The sequence below is a fragment of the Botryllus schlosseri genome, chromosome 16, assembly GCF_051294905.1.
Source record: "Botryllus schlosseri isolate E-star chromosome 16, Bs_hap1, whole genome shotgun sequence".
Taxonomy (NCBI): domain Eukaryota; kingdom Metazoa; phylum Chordata; class Ascidiacea; order Stolidobranchia; family Styelidae; genus Botryllus; species Botryllus schlosseri.
In genome coordinates, this window is record NC_137251.1 from 13,051,276 (window position 1) to 13,076,983 (window position 25,708).

Below are 25,708 nucleotides of genomic sequence, written 5' to 3' on the forward strand. Positions count from 1 at the left end.
GGTAAATTCAAAAGCTACCGGTATCTCAACTTCAATACTGCTACATTGTCGCATATTTATTTAACAAAGTCCCTTAATCAAGTTCATGACAGAGGTTAAAAGGTTTGCTGACACCTTTCTGAACTATGGTAACGACATAGTGCATGTATGGACATCAGCAAAGGTGCTCATGAAAGTTACTGCATTGCCATTTCATAAAAATATTGATGATATGATTGTAGGGTTAATGAGCATAGCTTACATAGTCTGTTACATGAGCTATTTGTGATTCGACAAATCTTGTGATGTATTAATCACGTTATTTTGTTTTATTCCAAAGCTTCCTTGGAGACTACACTGCATTTCGTTATTTAAAAGCCACTCCTGCGATTCAGTCCTGGAGAACAACACCCCAACTATTACTGAAACAAACGTGCTTCTTTTTCAGAGTGATATCAATAAAGAACTACCACCCGAAAGTGCGAATCATCATTCAGATTATGCAGTATCACAATAAGGCTCATCTGCTCAACATACCCAGTTGGAGCATTGAGGTTGGTTTTGAATACGGAAATAGCAGCGTGCGAATTCACCCAGGCGTCAAAACCGCTAAGAGTATCTATATATCCGAATTCCCTACGGTATATTTCGATTGAAGTTTCCAAACACGATACTTAATATCATTGATAATTCTTTATGATGACCATCTTATTTTTCCGCTGCAAACCTTCCGATATGAGTTATAGTCGAGTCCTCAGTGATGTGTATTTCTGTTATTTTGATTTGAATGCTTGGTAATATGGTGTTTGCCTATTCTCATTGTAGTTGATTCATTTAATTCTGTGACGTATGCCATTGAGTCCCGTGGGAGACAAATACCGACGGAGATAGTATTAATGATATCATCTCTTTCAAGGCGCCAAATAATCAGGGATATTGGTCTTGAATCAATTTCTGGTATTTGGTGGGGATATTGATTTTGCTTCAAATGAATATCAACTGCCATGAAGTTACTTTAAAGATTTATTGACACAACAATCGATACTCTTATTGTAGACTTGAAGGGGAAGTCGTAGATCTTGACATATACATGCTACGTCACAAATATTTACCCTGGGCAAAATCGAAACTTTGTACTGCAGCTTAAAAGTCAATAGTTAAATGACTGAATGAATCTGAGCGACTCAGCTTAGCTTCCCTGGTATTTTATGGCCTAAAGATTGCTTTTGACTACTTTGTTTCAGGATGGCGACGACGTTATATGCCTTGCCGAATTAAAGCTGGGTTTCATCGCGCAGTCATGCTTGGCGCCTGGATTTTCAAGCTTGATGGCTAATTTATTTTCGATGCGATCTTACATTAAGGTAAACTTCTTCATTAACAATTCTACGACGTTTGTCGTAGGAAGTAAGATAAAATTCCACCTATGACAGATATTCTAATAATTTTTCTTTATCAATATGGTCTTTCCCGTAGTAGGGGTCCGTACAGCGGATCAATGATACGGTTTATAGTGTGACTGAATTTTTATGCGGTGTACCCTTATTGCCGCAACCCTACCCACTGTGAACGTCACTGGAATGGATTTCACTCCTCAATGACTGGGTTTTAGAGTCACAGTCGCCAATGCGATTTGAACCCAAGCTTTTAGATTGGCAAGTTCACTGCTCTAAACACCGAGCAACGGTGACTGTTGACTGATTTTCTCATAATAGCCATCAAAATTCATAACGGTGCATACTTTAGAAACATTCGGATGGTGCAGATTGAATCACGAACTGAACATTGATTTACTCGCCATGTCATATGTCAGAGGTCCTTATACTGGGGTATGCGGGCTAGTTTTAAGGGGCCACGAAACGCCAATCATGAAACTACAACTACAAAACTACATGTTTCCTTGATAAGATCTACCCTTATTCTTGATTATGTCCTTATTTTGTCTTATTTTCAGTACATGTCTCCTTTTTGATATTATCAAATAGCTTTTTCAGCATCAACTAGACCAGATGGCAATATGGGGCCGTGATAAGGCAGTAACCTTTTTTTGTGATCAGCTCCCTACATTTCACGGTTAGGCTACTCAGAATTTTTGTATTTCCTTAATTTTTGATCTATATCAACCGAAGTCCTGGATGTGCGGTTCAAAGGTTAATTACTACTGTCATTGGTAATGCTGGACGGTGTCATCTCTGCAAGTGTGGCAACTATTATGTTTCCACATTACTTGAGCGCTTTCCAAAAGCCTATTAATCAGTTACGAACTGATATCTCTCAGCAAACTGCGGTTCTCAAGATCTATTTTCGCAATACCCATCGATGCATATTTTCCCAAGGCTCCCAGACTTCGGGTGGTTTACGCTTCGAGTCAGGGATGTTCAACGTGCGGACTGCAGAGAAAAACTGTGGCCCACAAACGACTGCTCAATGTTTTGAATTACTTGTGGCCATCGCAATCGGTTTCTAATTACCTGAGTCTGATATGTTTGAGCTAAGGTCAATTAGGAATAGAGAAGTGCAAAAAACTGTAAAATCACTAACATATGCATATGCAAACTTCGTATATAAATATATTTTTGACTAAATCTATTCAATAGCCATTCTTTTCCTTCAGATATTCATGATAGTTATCTGCAGTATGATATCTAACATTTTTGATATCGCCATCACCATTACCGATTCCTAATTAGATTGTGGTCCTTCCAACCAGGAGAAAGTTTAGGTGATGTTTGTATCTGGTCTGCTTGTCAAAAAGGCTACACACACCTGCTTTGAGTGATCGTGTAAGGTCTCAGAGACTTGATTTGGCCCAGCCCTGCTGATAACTTGTTTTCGGTGAACCTGGTGGTTATGATGTATGTAACAAATCATAGAATTCTTGATCATCAATATGTTGTATATTGAATGGGCGTCAGCTTTATAAATTATTTGTTTAGCGTAAAATACGGCTAAGCGTAAATACTGTCATACAACCTCACGTCGTGTCTGAAAGCTTGTTTATGCCCGAGGATTATTACGGAGGAAAACATTCGATCGGTAATTTTGACAACAATATTATTTATTTATAGATTGACGCTGACTCGTGGCAGAAACATTATCTGGCCGGCGTCGGTTCCGAAATGTACACGGAATACATGTCACCGTCTTTTGTGGGTTACTCATTTCCTAAAGTGTGCGAGTAGGGAAAATGTGTGCTGCGTATCGAGTAGATATTCTGCAAATTTTTTTTCTTTTCAGAATATGCTACAAAAAACTCAAACTGCTCCTCCTCGCTATTGAAGTGAAGCATGAAAATGATGAGTGCAAGTGAGTATCGCAACCAGCAGCCCAGCTGACGTTATTCTGTATCAACTCAAAGTATGAAAAAGGATACTCTTTGGATTGGGAAGGACCCGGAAACCTTCGAAATTATCTTTTTCATTAAAACTATTACAAGCACCTATCATTATGGTTGCGTCTTTCACAAGAACATCGCTAAAACCACAAACATTACCGGTATCAAGATTGATCCCAATGATGAAATAAGATTTAAAAATATTCCATGTCGATTTAATTGTTGAATTCGTTTTCATGACCGTGAATGTTAATGTATTCGATTAAACTCCCATGGGAAATGAAAATTTCAGATCTCTATAACAGTATAACTTGTCTCTACTATGTAATCAAATGGGCTCAAATTTCAGATATGTCACAGATATAAGTTATAAATTTTGCAGCCATGGGAATGTGACCATATCAAACCCCGTTAGAACTATCTTGGCTATTTCTTTTTCAAAACTCACGATAACATCTTCAGTTGCTTAGTGAGGCATAGGATGTAGAAAATACTTTTATGACAAAGTAGACGTTGTAATTTCCCAGTCAACCCAAGACTGTAATTTTTTGTTTTACAATAGCTCTACAAATAGATATTGGCGACAATAAAAATTCATGAGTAGAGTTCTGTTTGAGGAACATGATATTAAGTATGTAGGCGACGGTTATTGGCTGTGTAGCCTCATAAATATTACAGGAACTAAACGTTGTCAATACTAGCTGGTGTGTAAAGTTGTGAGATTATTTCAGCAACGGCCTATTTTGTAGTTCATTTCTTCTCGAAATAGATATCTTGTAGGTACTCTTCAGTGAGTAAGAGGCTGACGCAGTTACACAGAATAATCAGGTGTGCATTAAAATTTGAGGATGTGTTATCTTTCTTTTGGTCCTTGGGCACACAAATGTAAAAACAATTTCTTGAGTGCTTACTTGTAAGAAATTGGTATTATTTGCAGTTTTCCGTCACCGTCACATCAAAATGTTTTCATCCTTTGGCCTCAATCCTTATTGCATTAAATATCGAAAAAGCTATGAAGATCATAACTCAACTCATAAAACCTGACAACACTATCAACAGAACAGTATGGGCGCTTCTTCGTTATTGGTGTGTATATTTATTAGTGATGTGTTTCAACAAACAGACTTAGTCAAAGTCCAAAATATGATAATGTAATTGTATGCAAATGCATATAATACTTTGACGTGATTACACATTGTCGATACACAACATCACTCCCATTAACCGTGCAAAGACGGACTTTATTTTGTTATTATATCACAATTATGACTTATGCTGGGTTGTTGTATTCATTTTTCCAAACATGTGATTAGGTTGGTGTAGTATTCAAATCACTTGGATTCCAGAGTTTGTGGATTCATGTATTCATTGAGTTTTTCCATACTGATCCGCAGACTATGTTTATATATAGGTCGGTATGAAAAATTGTGATCACCTAAAATTTATCTCATCAAAGTACTTTTAATGTAATGAAAACAAAATGTCAAAATAAATGTCTTTCAGCAACACACTTCCGCGAAATATTCTCCAACGCAGTTACAAGCGGTACGTTGATACCTGCCACATTATTTCCGCGCACCTGCCTGACAAAACAAATTACAGTCGTTACATCACAACGCTTGTCACATTGCATGAGGCCTACTACTGGGATTCTCTGACACCAATATCTTCCTGCTTTTCCATTTCCTCATTTTCTCTAGCGCAGTATTTATTTTCATTGACACGTAGCGTCTTGGCTTGATCACAATTCACAATTAGAAGCGGCCTACAAAAGGTGAACATGAAATTGTCATTTTCTAATGAAAATGGCCTTTTGTGGTGCCTTCTTCAGCCGCACATCCGCACATATTTTTCAGTAGGTATGCGAGTATGCAGTTATATGAAATCATCTGTGAATCCTCTAACTGCTTCCCTTATAAGACACATCAATTTTGTAATCAATCTTACGAGCCCAACATATCTTAGTTTTGATCAAGTTTCGTGAGTCTTGTAGGGCAAGGATTTATGCTGGCATTTTTCGTGGGTGCATCACTGATGACAGCACTTACTTTTAATCCTACATTGAGAAACTTGCTATTTTATTACCCTCACTCTGCATGTTGTCATATTTTTTTAAAATTCATTCACTTTTCAAATACCCATGGTGAAAAATCCATATCGTTGCACGGAATGAGACGATCTAGCTCACCACTGGTATTGGGTTATTACCACCATCAAACTTGAATAGGATAATCTCCGTTGTACAAAACATTCTGCAGACATATTTTCAAGATGACTGCCGTAGTTAAAGAAAACATCATAGCTAAAAGTTTTTGTGCTTATTGATGTCGAGACTTGGTTAACTCACTAAATCAGTGGTTCTTAACAGCGGGCCCGCGTCTGCTCCAAATATATTTCAAATTTATTATCAATTGCCAATGCCTGTCCATTAATTAGAGAAATTTGGTCGGATCTAGAAATTAAGACTGGAATTGAGAATTCTTTACGGCATGATGTAGACTTCATGGTCAACTTTCAACTTATCCTATGTCACAATGCTGCAAATGTTGTTGTTAATGATTTTAAAGTAGGCTACAACTCATAAACCGGTACGTGAAAGCTAAGGCGACGCAAGCAAACTTGAGAATCACTGCTGTAGTTCACCTTAAATGATAATGTCGCAATATCAAAAATTCATGATTTCAGCAACATACATTTGCTGCGTTTTGCCACATTAGCCATCTCACATGCACATTGCCACTGCACTCACCAAATTCTTGTGGGTTTTGCATCTATTATGTTACACTCAATTTGATTTGGGTGCTTCCACTTCTTCAGAATCATGATTAACCCTGGGGACCATGTTACAATTCAAGAAGGAACACTGGGGTTTTTCGTTGCTCAATCTGCTAAAGAAGTCAAAAGGCAAGTTTGTTATTGAACCTTCACCATTGTGATGCAAGTATTGCATCTGAAGCGGCTGTATGAGAGATTGAAAGTATAATCGATGCATTGGGGTCTCAATTCACTTATCATGATAAACTCTGATTCGAGATCACGGTAATGCAGTTGAAATGCTTGTTGAACTGGGATCATAGTTTATCATGATCAGTGATTTCGATTGGATGTTTCCAACCTATTGCTGTTATGAGCAAGAATTTCAACAAGTCAGATAACACATTGTACATTTGGTATATTGTCTATTTGATACGGCAACTACAATTTGCCGTCTTTTCTAAGCCATTTGGTTCTGTTTATTGCTGATAGCCTACCAAGAAAAGTACCAGTCAATTTACAGTTTTGATTCATTGAAACTGCTACACCTGCAGTGTACAGCAGACTATACGATTTGAGAGGTATAGTTGTAGGCCTATACACTTGAATAGGCCTAATTTTGCTTGCTATTAGTAAATGGTGCTGCACCGTATTTAGACAGCAAGTAATAAGGGATTTGCTGTTTATCTTTACAAATTTACTCCAATATCATGATATTTAAGTAGGTTTAACTCAGGGGCGGCCAACCTTTTCGTCCAAAGGGTCACACGAGATTATAGAACCATCGCGTTGGCCACTTGAATGCTGATGACATTTCTTTAGTTGTCCAATTGGAGCGAACGCATCAAAAGCGATAACAATTATGTCATGAAGAGTCAGCGTGTATTCATATAATAACCGCACCAAACGCGAAAATTTTTTAAAGTTTATGAATGAATTCGGTCAATAATAATGTCACCTGCATACATTGCGGGTCACCTATGTATACCGCTCAGCTCATTTGGCAAGGACAGGATTTCTCGGCTTTTGGACGTATAAATATCTAAGATTTCGGCAATGATGCGTCAATCATTTCGTGCAAAGGTTTCATTTTTTGACTATCTTTCTGCGAGCGGACATGCTAAGTCGGATGCTGGACGACACGTTCTCTCATAATCGTGAATATAGTTTAGACTCAATTCTATAAATTAAGCGTATTTTTAATTTTCAGGAAGTGGTACCAATACTAAAAGCAAGAAATCGAGTGACTATTAATCGCGATCGAAAAATAGCAAGTCAAATAAATCTGCCAATAAATATTCTACTTTATCGTCATATACAAAGATAAACAAAGATTGTGGCTGGCCCCTGGCTACGACAATGCAACGGAACTGATAATTAAGTCATCAGCATCACCAATTTCGCGGTCAAGTTAATCAAATTTTTGGTCGGCCTCGCAAGTTCACAATAAATTACCCCGATAATTTTTTATGATATAACTAATTTCCAGAATTACTCAGCGGGCCACAGGTTGGCCGCCCCTGGTTTGACTGTATGAGTCGTAATGCCCGATCTCAACGTTCATACTGGTAATTGTTAGATAAAACCACTCATAATAGAAAATTTTAGAGGAAAATTGTGACCCTTGACCTGAAAATATTCTATATTTACAAGTTTCATTGTCTAAGCACAAATTTCACTCATCCCAAACTCAATAATCACATAAGAATTCTTGACATGCATCACCGAAATGCTTTGATCTGCCGATAGTTTGTGTTACCGTATTGGCTTGCTTGTGTCACCCTCACACATATCTCATATCAGTTTGCAGGTCCTAAGCTATCTTAGTCATGTGTGCTGCTCTTATGAGCATCCAGCAACTATCGTCATTATAGCAAATTTACATGTATCGCTTTTATCTTTAGCAGTGTGTTTGGGTATCTGCCTAGTTCAATTTCACATGTGTGCTTAACGATAATGTCAGCAGGAATATGGAACATCACTGTTTGTCATTTCGCTGTGATGCGGAAATTACAGTGACAATGGCCGCGTCACTTATCTATGCAAATATTCCATTTGTGTTTGTCTACATTTCGTAGGGATATCTAGATCATAATCCACATCTGGATATGCCAGATGTTGTAGGGGTCGGGCTTTGTAAAGGCGAGTACCTGAGTGACATTTCAAGTCAAATATCCGCTGTTATCTGATAATGGCTCTAAATGACGCAGATTGTTTCATCCTATAATTTGGTTAAATTAAGTTATCTGATAATAGTGATCACTACTGCTCATTTGATTTGTGCTGCTGTTGAAGGGTTGTTCAAAATTGACAAACTCTCACAAAGCCATTGTTTTCATTCAGCTTCCCCCGCATGTGTCAGCGCTGATGATAATAGTGAACCTATTAAATCGTATCAAAAGCAGGTTTTCATCGACTTATATGATGCGAAATGTCACAAATACGTCTCTTTGGAAATTATTGGTGAGCGCGCGAGCCTATTAATACATACATTTGATAGGAGATACATCATCAGAGCACTACACACAGGAATTTGAATTAAGACACTGAATTCTTGAAAGTTTGTCAATTTTGAGCAACCAACTGACAACGCTGATTAGCTATATGTAGTGATTTCACGTGTATTTCCACCGCAAGCATTCTGTTAATCTAAAATTTGAAAATCCTAGGGCATATTTTTATTGTGAGAAATGCCATGAATATGTCATTGACGAGAAGAAGATACTTGTGTGCGAGCATATGAAACGTAAGCATTGTTTATTGCCTGCTACTTGTGGCACGGCACGTAGAGATCATTGGCAGCATGGCTCTAATTATTTTCGATATCTTCTATCCGCTGGATTTGGAGCAATGATGTTTGGAGTGACAGTGAATCTTTGCTGTTTATTGTTGATGTGTTTTCATGCATCGTTTGACTGTCGAACCCCGTTCATGGTGCACGAATCAAACCATTACGCTTAAAGTTACACTTAAACGTACATTGCATCGGACACGGTCTGGAATTTAGACTGCGGTTCGTAATATATTATGCCAAATTCATCCATCATATACAAAAGAAATTGAAAAAAATTCAGTGGATTCTTCATTCCAGATCTGGTTTCTCTAGAATGGTTACCTTTGTAGGGTACACAATTTCATTCATGATATCTGAGTGAAGTAATATAACTTCAGTTGTGACATTCGGTGTAACGAAAAATGTCATGCACTTCTACAAAAATATGTGAATTGATTGTGAATTGTCACTTGTGAAAAATTGAATTCGAACAGTAATCCAGCAATATTTTATACCTTCAGTAGGAAGTGAATCCAACGTAAAACTTCAGCCAATGCGTATCGCTGATTCCCTGTGGTATCCCCTACTGGGGAAAGCCGAATGACAAATTAGAAAATGCATTTTTTGTTCTAGATGTTACATTTGCATATCAAATGTCAAAGGTGATTGATTGACATAGATCGTAATCATAAAGTGATTGATTGAGAAAGATAGTAATCATATGGCATCACACGCATTACCAGACAAAATCCAATGCAATGCTGTAATTGAAGAATCTATCACACACAGTGACACAATATCAGAGGGAAGCTGCTGTATTTGTAATACAAATATTTCAATTATATGAAATTCTGTGCCTCTTTGAAAATATATTAGGCCTACTTAGCAGTTTTGTATGCAATCATCAAGAATTATGTAATGCAATCTATGTAATTATGCTGGTCTACCTGTTGATTCCTTACTTTCGTTGAGTGAATTTATTCTTATAATTGCCTTCTTTACCATTGTGCTAATTCGATAATTTTGCGTAGGGCACTTTTTTACTGCCAATTGTGCCATGAGGATGTGTCAGACCCGGATTTGATTAAATCATGTGAATGCCGGAGAAAAAGGGATTTTCCAAGTAAGAACGTTTAAGTGCTCGTACCAGGCATGCACTCATAATGTAACACGTAAATGTTCACGGCATTTTCTTGATTTTTCGTTTAACCAATAACCTTGTTTGGTTTCATGCATCAAATAACATTTTGAAGACCATTGGTTGAAAAATGTGTGAAATTGATTATGCCATATTGTATGGTTTCATTGGCTACCTATGTAGTTCAAGATCCCCACCACTGCGTTGTTGATAATATCCACGTCAGTGTTTCTTCTGATGTGTTAAAACTATGTTAAACAAGGTAGCTCAATGCAACATAGTTTGTATCACTGCTAGTATGATATCAAATGAAATTTAGTTCTACAGCAAGGTTTATACTTTTCATCAAAGAACAGAATGTATCACGGTATTGCCTTGGGTATACATCAGTGGTTTCCAACGTGGGCGATATCGCCCCCAAGTGGGCGATTTTGAGAAACAAGGGAGAAAATACCAAAGGGGGCGATGGGGGTGCGAAAATATTATAATGACCAGTGAGATCATGGCCAAAAAATGCACTTGAAGATGGTTTATTTTGCATATGACGCGAAAACCGGTTTTCCGTGCACCTACTCTGTCAATTCAAAAGCGATCAGAGTTAGCTGAATGAATGTCCCGTTTTTTAATACAATATGCAATACATTGGGTTATAATTTTCATCTGAACAAGCTACACATACAATGTACAATGCGATAAGACACAATGCAATGTAACGAACAGATAGGAGGATGTCGAACGACACGCATCAGTAGCGATCCTTTATATGTCCTCATTGCCGGATCCATAAACATGGGGGGCGAAAATTTGTGTCGAGCTTGATAAGGGGGCGATGAGTCCAAAAAGGTTGGGAACCACTGGTATACATGTACATAATCACAAAAAGTTGATCAAAATCCCCCTATCCTTACCTACGTAACTGATATCGTGACGATGGTTACCACTATTAAGTTGGCGACCGGGGCTACTGACCAATCATGGTCGAAGTCCTTTTAAATTTACAAACAGGAATGTTGACCAATGAATTGTGTATAAAAATAGTATATCTGGCAGTCACAAGGTAGGATATTGCTACATATATTTCAAACAATATGGCCTTTGTATTCCATTTTTGATATTTATTTGCATGAAATTCCATTGCTGAAAGATCGCTTTGTGATTGCCTAATTCTTACTATCACTGATAATAATTAGCTTGCATGGCTCTAATATCTCAAGTTTGGTTAGTGGTATGGTGCTGGTTTAACGCATGTTTCGGTAGTGATGTTTTATTCTTTCTTTATTGACCTATTCCGCGCAGGAAGAGCAAAGAATATACAGACTTATAAATTTCCTGATAGCAAGCCAGACTCTGGTAAGTTATGTTGGGGATGTAGATATGAAAGATTGGCTTGCGCTTGTTCAAAATGGGATGAAATACAATTCTTCCTTAATTGGGCCGCAGTGTTTATATATTTTTTTTTTTGCTGGAAATATCGTAACGAACATGCCACGAAATAATTGAACCGATTTCTGTTCCAATAGTATGTAATGGATAGTGAAATCTCATACACCATGATTTAAAATACTGCATCAATGATTCGATACTAACCAATTCAGGGCTTCTATTTTGCATGCCCAAGTGAAAAATCAAGCCAAATCAACTTACTTGAAACATGAATTTTGTTAGAACATTGATGTATTCCTAGTTTCCTCTTTGATACTCTGTATAATAAGGTTACACCATGGAGATAGCAGTGTGGTTGTGGACTTGTGCTGAATATCGATCAGGCTGAATTCTTTTAACATTACTGCCTCCAGAGTTAAGCGTGCATCCAGATAAATGATGAACCTATTTCTACTCAATATATTGTTATCATAAGAAAAGGCCAGCTTACTCTGCCAGAATTACCAGTAACGTATTGGTTATTTCTGGAAATCATGACATACTGTAGCATATCTCTGAGTACACTTGAGCATACTTGATGGTCTTATTACATTTATGCGGTTATGATATTCTTAGAAAATCGTAAAACTGCTAAAAGGCATAATCGTGAATAATTTGTATCAGACTGTTGGAACCACAATACATTCAGTCATTGATACCTTACTCTGACAGTGTAAGCTAGGTCAGACGATTTTTGAGGATAATCAACCAGTTATCTCAATATCCCTGGGTTGGATTCAGCTGGTTCGCACGATTATACAGAATTGTCTCATGAAATTTTATGGGGTCAGCGAACCGGTTAGCATTTCTGGTAACTGTCAATCACTTTTTCTAGCAGAACCACATTTAAAATTTGAATTTTAGTGATAGAACCAGCTGACAAAATATTGAATCCTACCACGGGAATCAACGTTACAAGATAACACATCTGCCAATGATTGAACATATTTTGAATGCGGCACAATCCGGTGACCCAGATAATGCTGATCATTATTGGTCAAGATGGATTTGATTTATGAGATGATTTTAAACAGACATTGTGTAAAAACTATGTAAGTTCCATAAAAGGTATCTAGTAGAATTCCTTATTTTTCCATCACGCGATTACCGTATTCTACTACCGTATCCCTCTCAAAAGGGATATTGGTTTGTCTATTGAATTCTGTCCACTGTCAGTAGCCGAAGTAACATTCCGTCGACGAATTTGTTAAGAAATATATAGTTTTCATTTGATCTGTGATGGGTGTAACTCTTGACATTGATATCCATATTTTCTTTGTGGTTTGAAAGTAATATTGCCATATGTGGAAGAAAAGACCAAATAAGTGAAATTTGTAACTTTTTCTCGACTACGGCGGAAATTAAGCCTTTCGCAATTTTGATCGAAAGCAACTTTTAAGTTTCTTCTACTGGTAACTGTGGTACGATGTATTGCAACAGTGTTTTGTGCTCCATACTTTGAATGTTGTGATGCAGACATGCAAGGCTTCGAAGCTCCATTGTTGAAAGGATAGGCTACATGAATGAAACTATAATTTTTGTGAATGAAATAAATTTTAGTAGGCACAGGGATGCAAAGATTTGAACTGGCGCCACTTGGCACCAATCATTTCATTCAATATGTGCTCCAGTGGTAAAATCATTGTGCCCAACCCGATGTTTTAGAAGCTTTTAGAAGCGGGTGTGCTTTATTTAGTGCCCTTTCCATCGTTATTATCTCGCCCACTATGTGAGTATAGCCATCATAGAGTCGACAGATGTGGTAGTTTCGCATGCTGTACTCCAAGTGTTACAAATTCCCTCTGTTAAATTAGTGTGGAGTTACCATATGTACTTTGTCAAATTACATCTTGTTCGCTTAATCCTCAAATTGTAATGCATAGTTGCTTGCAACATAGTGCCTTTCTCGCAATCTGTGGTTTCAAGTTGGAAATTGGGAGGTTGGACTTTTGTAGCTAGTCCTCTTAGGCTCTTACACCGAGACTATTTTTTCAGCTTATGATTCATTTTGGTGACATTTATCTGGTTACCTGCTTGGCGATTCATGCATTTTCCCCACTAGGTTCTTGAAACAAAATGGAGCAAAACTATAGGAAGAACTGTACTAAAAGGCACATTATGGCATGTGTATTTTGGCTTCCCATAAACACAGTCTAAATTGGGGAGGAAATTGTCAAAACTGAATGCAGTCATTCATACAAGTCTATGAACTGTGACCTATTTTCTTTGAGATGCACCTATATCCGGCTATATGCAGTTGCTGCTTTGCAAGAATAACTATATTGTATGGGTTATAATACTATATGCATGCTGCGTTGCTTTGCAATATCAGCAACTAATCCGAAGGTTCTTGTGCATTCGTTGTGTATGTTATGATGTCGTGATCGGATATCGGAATTTATCAATACTTTTCAATCAGACTGTTATATCTGTGACATAGATTTTCGGAACAAAGCAAAATCTCTTGTTGCAACTGAAGGTTCATGTCTGCTTTTGAATTTCAACCATGGCAGTTTGGTCTGTAATGATACCCCGGTACAAGTCGGTAATTGGATATGTTTTTTGCAATATTATCCTGTCTGGTGTTGTGTTGACGTTAAGGTGTGTGGTGTTCAGTAGGGATGGTGTGAACGTGAGGTTCACGTTCGCGTTCTGTGTGTGAACCTCGGAAAATTAGAGGTTCGCGTTCACAACAGAACCTTGGTAGGTTCTGCACTGTGAACCTTTTTAATAAAGTGTAATTTGCACTTCATTATAAGATCATTGGTTCAAATATATTGCATTTCAACTGCGGGTCACTCTATGCATGGCGCTGGCAGCATAAAAAATCAACGCTAACGAGCATGCACCTTGACAACCTAAAAGTTTTACTTGCTTTTTTGTTACAAAAATTTTCACGAAATATCCAGCTTTCCTTTTGTGAATATTTAATGACTCTCCGCTGTGCGCTTGACCCGCAATCACACAACATCACGAGCGATTTACGTAGTCAGCGAATGATGCTTATTCAACCAATCAATGACATTGATATCGTTTTCTGATGTAAAAAAATCGAGCGGGCGTACGGGATCAATCTTGACTTCATATCTTTACTGTATCATTAAAACCAAATTCGCGCGATTAAGGTGCTGGCTACTGCTATAGGCCTATAACCTGTTGTTTATGGTATCGGTAGCGAGTATAGAAACCCGTTTTACACTCTGCTCAATATAAATGTAGCAATACTCAGACTACGAACACATTGTCCGGTCTGGCTAAGACCGTTAAGGCGTAAGCTTATATTCCCTGGTAAGTCCTCGTCGAAATTGTTGGCGAAGCGACGGAATGTATTGATTTTATGAGATTATTATATAATTTGATAACCGCGGTTGATACATTTAGCAACGTTTAAAACGCCAATATGTACTTCAGCAAGGTGACATTATGTGGCCCGAGTCTTCGCTAGGTATCGTGTACATTAATATAGGCTATCACTTCATTGAAAGATAGGGTTGGAATTAGCAATATGACGTCACGAGGTTCACGTTCGTGTTCACACAGAACCTTTCAAAAAGGTTCGCGTTCACACGAACCCGAACCTTTCAGAGGTTCACACCATCCCTAGTGTTCAGTATGTGTGAGGATTTGATTATTGAATATAATGCTTGCCAGTTGGTACAAATCCTGATACGGTAGTCAAGTAACAGATGCCAAAAATGGATATGAAAATATTTGTATTTTGGAGAACCATCATAAACCTTTTCCATAATAAGGTTTCTGGTATCAGTGCAATTTATAACAGATGTGCGTGATCTGTTTGTCTTTCCTGACACTCATTGATTAAACTGATTTGAATTTACTTTGCAAGCGATTTTTCAATTGGTCAGTCTGATCTGAAATTTGTTTGATGTAAATAAACCAGTCATCTGGTTTCACCTATGATATGGTTTATATATAATATGATAAAATTATGCGTTTTTCAAATCTGCCTTTTTCGTGAGTTCCATTTGGTTTGGATATTCTCCCCTATAACATATGGTAGTTCTGTAGAAAACAATACGAACTAGCAGTAATACACCAACTAGTGCCTTGTAAATTTTGAAGAGCCTGACTAAAAATGGAATTGATGATAATTCAGATCTTTCATCACTTCCAATCATTGACATTCATACTCCTACCTTTTTCGTAGAGCACATCAAGGAAATTTAATCGATCGATCTATTAGAGTTACTAGTATTAAGTAGGGCTGGGCACAATGATTCGAGTACTCGAATCTGAATCGAGTATTAATTTTAATGATTCGAGTCGAGTGGTAAAAGACGATTTTTTCGAGTACTGATATTATACGCTCCTCACCACTGAAAGTTGATTTATCAACGAGGAGTTTATCAACGATCAACGAGTTTATGCTAATTTCACTGTTGAAGCCTTGAAACCTTGATTGGCCGTATCGTAGCATACGAAACATGAAGTACAAAGCTACGAACGTTACTGGAAATAGCACATCTACGAAGTCATGATCATCCCACAATATTGTCACCAAGTGCAATGAAATCGGTATGGTCGAAAAAATAACAAAGTATCCTTAATATTATGGATAACAGGCAATATATTCTTTGTGGTCGCTTAAAAGGTACATATTTGAACTTTGACAAATAATATTATGCTATGGCGTCATAATGAGTGATACTCGATTACTCGACTCGACTCGAAGCATTTTACGTGATTCAGAATCGAATCACTCAGGTACTCGATTTTGCCCAGCCCTAGTATTAAGCCAGCAGGTGCTTAGCGACAATAACTTTACCCAGCGCTGTAACACGAAATTAAGTTGAAAGATACCTGTTTTTCAAACTTCTTTTGATTTATTAATGAGACACTTGGATCGGGAACATGCACTCAGAGATATTAATGAATTATTGATGTCCCGTTATCTTTAGAAGTACAAAAACTTATTGTCTGAAATGGCACAGCGTCACATTTTTTCATAGTATCCCATTTCTTTTGCATCATTGAACCAACGGGTAACGTAGTTCTACAAACTGGGAGCAGTAATATTGCAAGCATAAGAATATCGCTGCGTTTTGTGCCTACGTATCTACTTAGTTGTAATCAGGATTTTACGATCAACCACATGCAAAAATTATACCCTCAATCCGCCGTGAACGGATTTCATCCGTATTATCATAATGTTTTCAGATATGCATTTGATCACTGTCTGTGTAACTTACAAAGTCGAAACATGCATGTGAATGCTAATACATCCTGCGAATACTGTTGCATGCTACGAATGTGTCTGATTATCCTCCATTGTGATTTCTTTCAATTCGGTGACATTTCGATATGTTGTGTGTGTTCATTGGTAAAAAATAAACATTTTGCAATGACAGCAGTCGAAATGTTGCCGCCTCCATACGAAGCAACATCCGGTAAGGATTCAATGCAATCTGGCAATCCGGAGTCTTCGAGACGCAGGTGATTTGGATTAGAGATTGAAGTATACGAGACTTCACTGTATAAATCAGTGATTCCCAAACTGTGTTCTATAACTACTTCAATAGCTCATAACAACATATGACTAACATATTACGGCACTGTCGACAGGGAAAGGTAATTGCTACGTCATATTTAGGCTGCTAGATTAGAATCAACTCGTGAACAAGGAATCATTCCGCAAATCATGGCGGCATTGTCCCACTTGTACTCCAGCATTATATCCCAGAATTTGCGGCTCAACAACTTTAGACGGGTAGCGAAATCATTTGGAAGCAATGAATCAAACACTCGTTATGCAGAAAACGAATACTGTTTCATTGATTTGCGGATCAAACGATTTTCTCAAACGACTTTTCCACAAAAAAATGGACCCGTTTTGACAGTCTGCTTCCAAATGCTATTCTATATAATCGATGCAAAAGCAATAATAATCATATTGGTCATTCCCATACATTTGAACATGTATTTCCTGTTTTGACAAAAATTAAAAGCTGCAAACGAGCGAAATTACCTCGAATTTAACACGAAATATGAGTAGCCTATGCGTCTCAATATTGCAACTTCGTTTCATCAGTATATGCTCAATGTTCGTTTAAAGAAGCACACTCATTAAAGCGTGAAAATAATTTTTAGACTTTTTTCCGCTTGTAAGTGCGCCGCGAGTGTCATATCATTTTTCTGGCGCGCCACAAGTTGAAAGATTTTGGGAACCATTGGCCTAAATAGTTGTGTATGCCAGGCATTAAAGCTGTGACGTATATCATTACATTTCAGTTTGATAGTATTGATTGGCCGAATTTTCGACGTGAGGTTATATTTCAGTGCTCCGGCAACTACAACAGTAATATCCTCAGTCGCGACCGCACCCAATTCGCAAGACGTGGATTCCGCGATGAAATATGACAGCACGGGAATGTTTCACTGGTGCCCATCTCGAGACCTTAGAAAGTGTATTTTGGTGAGGATTTCATTCCTTTTTTATTAAATCCATCGGGGTTTAAAATCATCGCAATGTTGCTGCTATCATTGAGATTATTGAAGATGTATACCGCAATTTTTCGTGACGTTTTATCACAAGAATGATCAAATACCTCGCATATCTTACAGAGCCTCGTACTCGTTTCGTATTTACTAACGCTGGTGAAACATATCTTGATGGTGTTCGAAATTGCTGTTGACATCCTTGTTTAAATAGCATTCGAATGTGCACGCCTACTGATATCAATGTAAGGCTTACAGCGGTTTCCAACTGGTTGTATTCGGTTTACCCTCACGCTTCACTGCCATGACTGCACTAATTCACAGTGGGTGTGTAATTGGCGCCCCACGGATGCATTTATGATTCGTTTTCGAGCCTTGGCTAGTCTTGGAGCTGGCAATCATTTATATAGACTAGAAGAGTCTCTGAGGTATCGCGGTGACACTAGCATCTTCATTTTTGGGACGCAAGAACACAAAAACATACTATGGAAAGAGTGAAAAACATTTGAATATTTCAGCCTCCTGTAACTGTTTTGATTCGATACAATCACCAGAGGCAATAGCATAGTGAGCTTTAATTTGGAATGTCTCGGTCATGGCTATGCTGGTTGTACTGAGTGGACACGTCTGATTTAACAATAGCTCTCTTAGGCCTGGTGTACAAGACCTTAGTAGTCAAGCACCATAAACCCCTTATACATTCATACATGCTTTCAACATGATTGATTGGGAACCGGCGTGGACCATGTCATAATGTCCCATTTCAAGGTATAATGTGAACCGATAAATTTCTCAGATTTTTGTCAAAAGAAAACTGGACATTCTCACTGCCTGCGGCAGATCAATATCCAGACGAAATTACATCCCCGCATTTTGTATTCAGAGCAGGGAACGGGCGTCGCACATCACTCTACGGCGTCACATTATAGCGTGCATTTTCGGCGATGCGAAAAGTCCTTTGCTCGGGTTGCGAAATTTTATCATGCCGCTGAGGGCATCCAACTTCCACTATCACGAGCTCAGGCCCATTGTGCTGCTCGGCGATTTGGACTTCATCAAACGAGAATGGGACACCATTTGCAACTTTCCAAAAGTGGATATTTTGCCTGTAAGTCTGTCTGGTTTCACACTGTTATGACACTGCAGCTTGCGAATTAACGGACTCCTATCGTAACAGAAAATAATACCATCCGTATTTGCTTTATTTTATCCGGTTTGAGTAAATATTAGTTGTTTCGGTATTGTCCGAATCTTTTCTCTATGTCGCTATTGCGATCTTTGCCATGTGGTGAAAGTCATTTGCACTGGGTCCGGTAGGTGGCGCGATAGCCTTTGTTGTATGATCCACAGCTACAACACCAATGGGTTGTGGGTTCGAGTCCGACCGAGGTCGACTTCAGAATTCCTACCTAAGTGTTGGGGGTTTATCTAGGCTCCTCCTCGCCATCTCATCAGCGCAACCGGTGTCTTACAAAAGCCTAGAAGTGTAATGTGATCGACCATAGTCGACCATAGTCGACCATGTAGTCGACAAACTACATGAATACTACAAACAACATTTCCACGTTAAAAAATTCTCATCCATGTTGTGCGGGATGTATTGTCCTATGGCAACGTGGCATATCTCGCAGGCTCTACAATGCCGATGTGTAAAGACTGTATAAGCTGATTGCGTAGATATGCCTTGTAGATGTATGGAAGAATAAACCTGGTGTTTTAAGTGGCAGACGATTTTGTTGTTCACGGTGTTACAGATGTTTCTCTTATTCAAAGGCCATATGTGCTCGAAATATTTTATCGTAACCAAAAAAATCATGTGTTCCAACACTATTTTCGCCACTATACCTAATTAGACTCGATTGCTAGTTTGATCACGTTCGGCTATTTGCTCTACAGGGATCACCGCTGAGTCGCGCCGACTTGCGTGCTGTCAATGTCAATACGTCGGACATGTGCGTGATCTTGTCGACCAATCAGAGCGCGGTTGAAGACCCGTCGTTGCAAGACAAGGAATCCATTCTGGCGTCACTAAACATCAAATCGATGCGTTTCGACGACAGCGTCAGCATACTCCAAGCCAGCTCGAGAGGTAGGATATTGTTTCCGTAGTCTTTCACAAATTTCACAACTTGATCAATATTAGATTACCGACATTGCGCTCTAGAATTATCTAATTGTCCAAGTACACCTCGATAATATTTTTCAATGCCGGATTCATCTGTTTTCGTTAAATTTAACCTACATCTGCTGCATGCACTTCGGCTGTATGTGTGAGTGCGGTTAGGTGTCACATCCATGGTTTCTGAAGTATATTTTTTACTTAACCTCAACGTTTGCATAAAGGTTTTCAAGGACACGATACCTCTGGTAGTATTCAGGACGACACAGACGAAAACCCTGTGGTGACAAGCGGTGCAAATATACCTATGATCACTGAATTGGGTGAGTTGCGTTTATAGGGAGATTCATAGAGAAAGGGAGAGTGTAATTTGATGGTAACATTGCATGAAAAAGTCAGCCAGAATTACATTCGGGCAAGTGGTCATCAATGAATCGCAAAAGCGTAAATAATCCTAATATCTAAACATATATTCCTTGAAAAATGGTGCATTGAGCTTAAGCCATCTATCTATGATTATATTCGAATTGTCATGCCGATTGTTATTGTACAACGATGTTTTCAATTGTCTACTACAGTGGTCTTCAACGTTTTTCGACGTGGTACACCCTTTTAACGTTTGCTCAAAACTCGTACACCCCTGTTCATTAGGGGTCTTCAAAAATGACTATTTTTCTCAAATCGTACTGGTCACTTGATAAAATTGTTAGGTCACCTACCTTAAGCCTACACACCAAATTTGGTTCAATTCCAACTAGTAGCTGCCTTGCTACGGGAGAAGAAAGTTTCTATTTATTATACAAAAATAAATAACGAAAAATTTGAAATTTTTCTGTTCACCCCATGAAAGTATAAGGTTGTCCAAAAAAACTATGTTCTTCAAATTTGGTTCAATTCCGACTAGTAGAAGCGGAGCTATTGCCGTCAAAAAATTTGGATTTGAATAAAATAGTATTTGGTCACAGAGTCTATTCGCAGCCAGTTAGGCAGCCCGCCACGCGAATTGGAATTTATTTCGTGTCAGAGCAAAAACAGCATGGCGTTACGAACGATAATCAACCTAAATGTAACAGTATTGGGGAGAGAGTAGGTAAAGCTACTGCTGCAGAAGCGGTAATTCAGAACAGCGATGATAGCAGGCGCACCAGCCTACTGCGTATCAGGCCTGCCCCGCACCACACACAGTCGATGGCAGCACATGGGCTGCAAGAGATGTCAGTAACTTCAGATCGTATGCCGCTATACACAGTCTATTGTCGCTAATTTACATCACTAATAACAAAATACTAAATTGGAAATGTATGGCGAAAGATTGGACGTACAATCGGCATTTTAAAACAAAAGGGTTTGGATTTCAACATGGAAGCTGTTTCGACCTTGGCTGGCTACGTCACTTCATTTATGTGCATTGCGGTATTTATTAACGTCGGGTAGGAAGTACAGATTCAAAAAGTCTGAGCTATCGCGGCGGTTTCCTCAAAAATCACTAAATTACAAATGACTAGCTGAACACATGACGAAAATATAAATTTTATTCCGCTCGTGGCCCTAGAACTCCCACAATCAGCCTCGAATTTTTCATTGTTTTGGAGATTGGCATTGGGACGCAACAATGCTGTCTGGCGAAGCGAGAGAGTAGCTCACGAGAAAAAGGGCCAGACAGCATTGTTCAGCATTGTTGCGTCCCAATACCAATCTCCATAACAATGAAAAATTCGAGGCTGATTGTGGGAGTTCCAGGGTCACGAGCGGAATAAAATTTATATTTTCGTAATCAGTGCAGAGTCAGCTTTCGATTGATACCTGTTTTACCAAATTTAATGCTCGGCAAGCCCGTCAAAAATGACCGTCAAATTGCCTGTAGCCAAATGGAAATTGTGACGTGATACAATTTCACTGATGCGTGAGATTTGCTTGTGTCGACACCATATAGGACACTATGGTATTACACTTGAGATAACATTGTACCATATTGCTCATTAACCTGTGCGTCAACCTGTACTGACCTATAAACCTGCCTTTGTGATAGCTAGCCATCGGCTCATTGTTACTCGGATCTGGTACACCCCTGTACACCCCCCGAGTGGTACACCCTTTCCAAATTCTGGTACACCCTGGGGTGTACGACAACCCCGGTTGAAGAGCACTGGTCTACTAGTCAGCCGAAACTATTCGGGTTTATTTCAATATGAATGTACTATTCAATTCAATCAATTGTATATCGAAGTTCTGTGCCTCCGAGAGTGTCTTCAAATATTCCTTATGGATTCGTTTGTCTTGGGTGTACATTCACACCCGTATATCAAGGGTGGTACACGGGTGGAAATACACACTGTTTTCGCTAAGAGTATGTGGTGCTTATAACAATGCTGGTCAGAGAAGCCAGCGTTGGTGCTCTCGTATAAAAATAGAAGTAAATTCCCACGCCAATACAAATCGAGATAGTGATTTACAAGACGTGTCCAACTTTCTTCTTTGCCAAATTGAAACTGTAAGTAGTTTTGCTTTAAAATCTGTAGAAGTGAATGTAATCTAAACGCATAACTACTTGTGTTAGGATTGGAAATATAGGCAAAAGCTACGCGACTATTTCGAACAAGTGTAAGTACTCCGTTACCGTCCAGCTCTAAGGATACCGTAGCCACTTTGCATCGAAGGTCAAGTCAAAACATCCCAACCAACCTACATCAATCTTAACCGAGGTCGACTCCGGAATTATTGCGTAAGTGTTGGAGGTTTATCTAGGCTCCTCCTCGCCATCTCTTCCGCGTAAGCGGTGTCTTATAAAAGCCTTGAAGTAGGCCGTGCTACAAGTCGGCAGTTACGGAGTAGTAGTTGACAAACGCCATGAATACCACAAACATAGAAACATCAATCTCAAGATATCGATGATGAAGTCAACTCCGCGAATAAGGAGAATCAATTCCGGCCGATATCTTTCACAGTGAACGACACCAACGTGCAGTTCCTCGACCAGGACGACGACGACGACCCAGACACGGAATTGTACCTCACCCAGCCGTTCGCGTGCGGCACCGCGTTCGCCATCAGCGTATTAGACTCTCTCGTCAGCGCGGTAACACCTTCCTATCTTTTCATCGTATCGCAGTCTTGTGGTGTTTTGAAATGATGAGATTACTAGTAAACTGACACTGATACTGATACTTCGTTTCAGACTTACTTCAACAGCAACGCGCTCACTCTGATAAGGACGCTCATAACCGGAGGCGCTACGCCGGAACTGGAAGCCATACTAGCGGAAGGCAACGCGTTACGCGGGGGCTATTCGACGGCTGAGACGCTGTCGAGCCGAGACAGATGCAGGGTCACGCATCTGGGACTTCACGACGGGGATTTCGCCGGATTCGGGGTATTTTTCCCTGTATAGTAACCGGAGATGGTCCAAATAGTCAGCGTTGGTACTCGACTAGAAGGCAGGCTCGGAGAACTAGATAATTCTAGTTGTTTAATTAAACCAATTAGGAAAATATCGGTTATCTAATTCCAGTGTAATTAGAAGTGTTTCTATGCTCTAATTTTAATTGTTATCTAATTTTTACTTTTCCTAAAAATGCTACAGGAAAACTGTATAGTGCAAGTATATTTGCCACTTCCATGCTTATGATAATGAATTCTGATTCGATATGAACTTCACTTTCGTTGTAGTTCTTGTTAATTCGGAATTTAATTTAATTTCGACATTAGTAAATAGTGCAATTACGCGAGCCGTACTTGAGCACAACGAAGAAGTCACGGCGGTACCGCGTTACTTTCATTACAACATCCATCGCGGCAATACAATTATTAAACTCGAGAAGTCTCGAAGTCTTCGTGTTTAATAATTGCACTACTTCGATGGATGTTGTAATGAAAGCAATCTTAAGTCCTGTACCACGAACCAACTATTTAAGTATAATCTCGCGTGCGGTTTTGAATTCTCCTATTTCGATTTCAGAACGGTGGAAATTACGGCGATCTCTTCGTACAAGCCCTGAACAAGTACAACATTCTCTGCTTCGGTATTTACAGGTAAAGAAAACGTCTACAGTCGTTTTATGTATTCCCTCGTTTATCTCCATCCAGTGTGCACGCCCCTTCTTTACATCGCCTAGGCCAGTGGCCCCCGACCTTTTTGGATATCGGAGCCGCATTTTACACTTCAGAGTACGTGTGGAGCCGCATGAAACACTCGACTAGGCTACTTAGAACGAAAATAATTTATAGGTAGCTATAGCTCAGCTCTCACCATCCAGCTAATTCAAAAGCTTGCACAATTGCACAGCACATAGACTTCTATAGATTCTATAGCGGTTATTTTAGCATTGATAGACGCAGATTGGCGAGTGCTAAACATTGGAATAGTCTGGAAATGCATATCATTACTACAACGTACTATTCGTTTTGTGATAGCTCTTCTTAAATTCCAGCACTTGATGCACAAGTTGTCGGGGTATTATACGCTGAGTAATATTGGACTTATTGCAATTTATACTTGACTATGAGCCGTTATGTGGATGTTAGTAAAATTGTGTCGGAATTTACTCTTCACAGAGACGATATATAAAGGTCTATGACCAGCAGAACACAACAGATATCCTCGTCTGACGGGTATTCATCCAGCGTGCGTTTGACGCCAGCCTGCAAGAATTCTCTTACCCGGTTTTTCACAAGCGGCCTTGGACGGCTTCAGACAGAACTAATATCCCTTTATTTTAGCATTCATATACAATACGATTTATCAACGAAAAACTCACATAACTCCGCTTCTACTGGTCAGAATTGACTCAAATTTGTTTTGCAACGTCTTTGAAGACAGCTCAACAATTTCATGGGGTTGGCAGAAAAATTTGAATTTTTTTTTTAATTTTCCATTATAAATTAAAAATTTTAATTGGATCTGCGGAGTCCTATACTTGTTAGAATTGAACCAAATTTGGTGTGCAGCGTTTTTTAGGGTAACCTGACAATTTAATCAGTGAATGGCTGGAATCCGAAAAAAAAAGTTAATTTTGAACAGCCCTAATATACATTAGGGCTCTTCAAAAATGACTTTTTTTCTCAAATCGTACTGGCTACTTGATAAAATTGTTATGTTACCTAATTTAAGCCTACACACAAAATTTGGTTCAATTCCAGCCAGTAACCGCTTTGCTACAGGAGAAGAAAGTTTCTATATATTATATAAAAATAAATAATAAAAATTTTGAAAATTTTCTGTTCACCCCATGAAAGTGTTAGGCTATCTAGTGTCTATAGAAACGATGCTCACCAAATTTGGTTCAATTCCAACCAGTGGAAGCGGAGTTATTGCCGTCGAAAAATTTGGATTTGAATAAAATAGTATTTACGGTGACCAATTCTTTGTTTATTTATTATAGTTGTGCTCACCGTAAATACTATTTTATTCAAATCCAAATTTTTCGACGGCAATAACTCCGCTTCCATATGTTGGAATTGAACCAAATTTGGTGAGCATCGTTTCTATAGACAGCCTAACACTTTCATGGTGTGAACAGAAAATTTCAAATTTTTTATTATTTATTTTTATAAAATAAATAGAAACTTACTTCTCCTGTAGCAAAGCGGTTACTGGCTGGAATTGAACCAAACTTTGTGTGTAGGCTTAAATTAGGTAACCTAACAATTTTATCAAGTAGCCAGTACGATTTGAGAAAAAAAGTCATTTTTGAAGAGCCCTAACATACATACATAAACTGACTATAACTATTCACA

General features: G+C 38.7%; 1 protein-coding gene across 10 annotated transcripts in view; it reads left to right on the forward strand.

The window, feature by feature from the left end:
* LOC145458662 (calcium-activated potassium channel subunit alpha-1-like) overlaps positions 1 to 25,708 on the forward strand; it is a 42,847-nt gene that overhangs the window by 11,263 nt on the left and 5,876 nt on the right. For 3 of the 10 annotated variants that reach the window (XM_080337098.1, XM_080337099.1, XM_080337107.1), the window contains exons 12-28: positions 428 to 533; positions 1,224 to 1,343; positions 3,048 to 3,157; positions 3,217 to 3,285; positions 4,817 to 4,858; positions 6,131 to 6,217; positions 9,872 to 9,963; positions 11,275 to 11,328; positions 13,097 to 13,129; positions 16,770 to 16,854; positions 17,698 to 17,833; positions 18,740 to 18,964; positions 19,753 to 19,945; positions 20,200 to 20,298; positions 22,921 to 23,051; positions 23,151 to 23,345; positions 23,931 to 24,004. In XM_080337098.1, the coding sequence (XP_080193224.1) occupies positions 428 to 533; positions 1,224 to 1,343; positions 3,048 to 3,157; positions 3,217 to 3,285; positions 4,817 to 4,858; positions 6,131 to 6,217; positions 9,872 to 9,963; positions 11,275 to 11,328; positions 13,097 to 13,129; positions 16,770 to 16,854; positions 17,698 to 17,833; positions 18,740 to 18,964; positions 19,753 to 19,945; positions 20,200 to 20,298; positions 22,921 to 23,051; positions 23,151 to 23,345; positions 23,931 to 24,004 (1,851 nt within the window). Of the gene's footprint in view, positions 1 to 427; positions 534 to 1,223; positions 1,344 to 3,047; positions 3,158 to 3,216; positions 3,286 to 4,816; positions 4,859 to 6,130; positions 6,218 to 8,736; positions 8,814 to 9,871; positions 9,964 to 11,274; positions 11,329 to 13,096; positions 13,130 to 16,769; positions 16,855 to 17,697; positions 17,834 to 18,739; positions 18,965 to 19,752; positions 19,946 to 20,199; positions 20,299 to 22,920; positions 23,052 to 23,150; positions 23,346 to 23,930; positions 24,005 to 25,708 lie in introns of all 10 variants that reach the window. The other 7 variants (XM_080337100.1, XM_080337103.1, XM_080337101.1 and 4 more) reach the window with 7 other exon arrangements.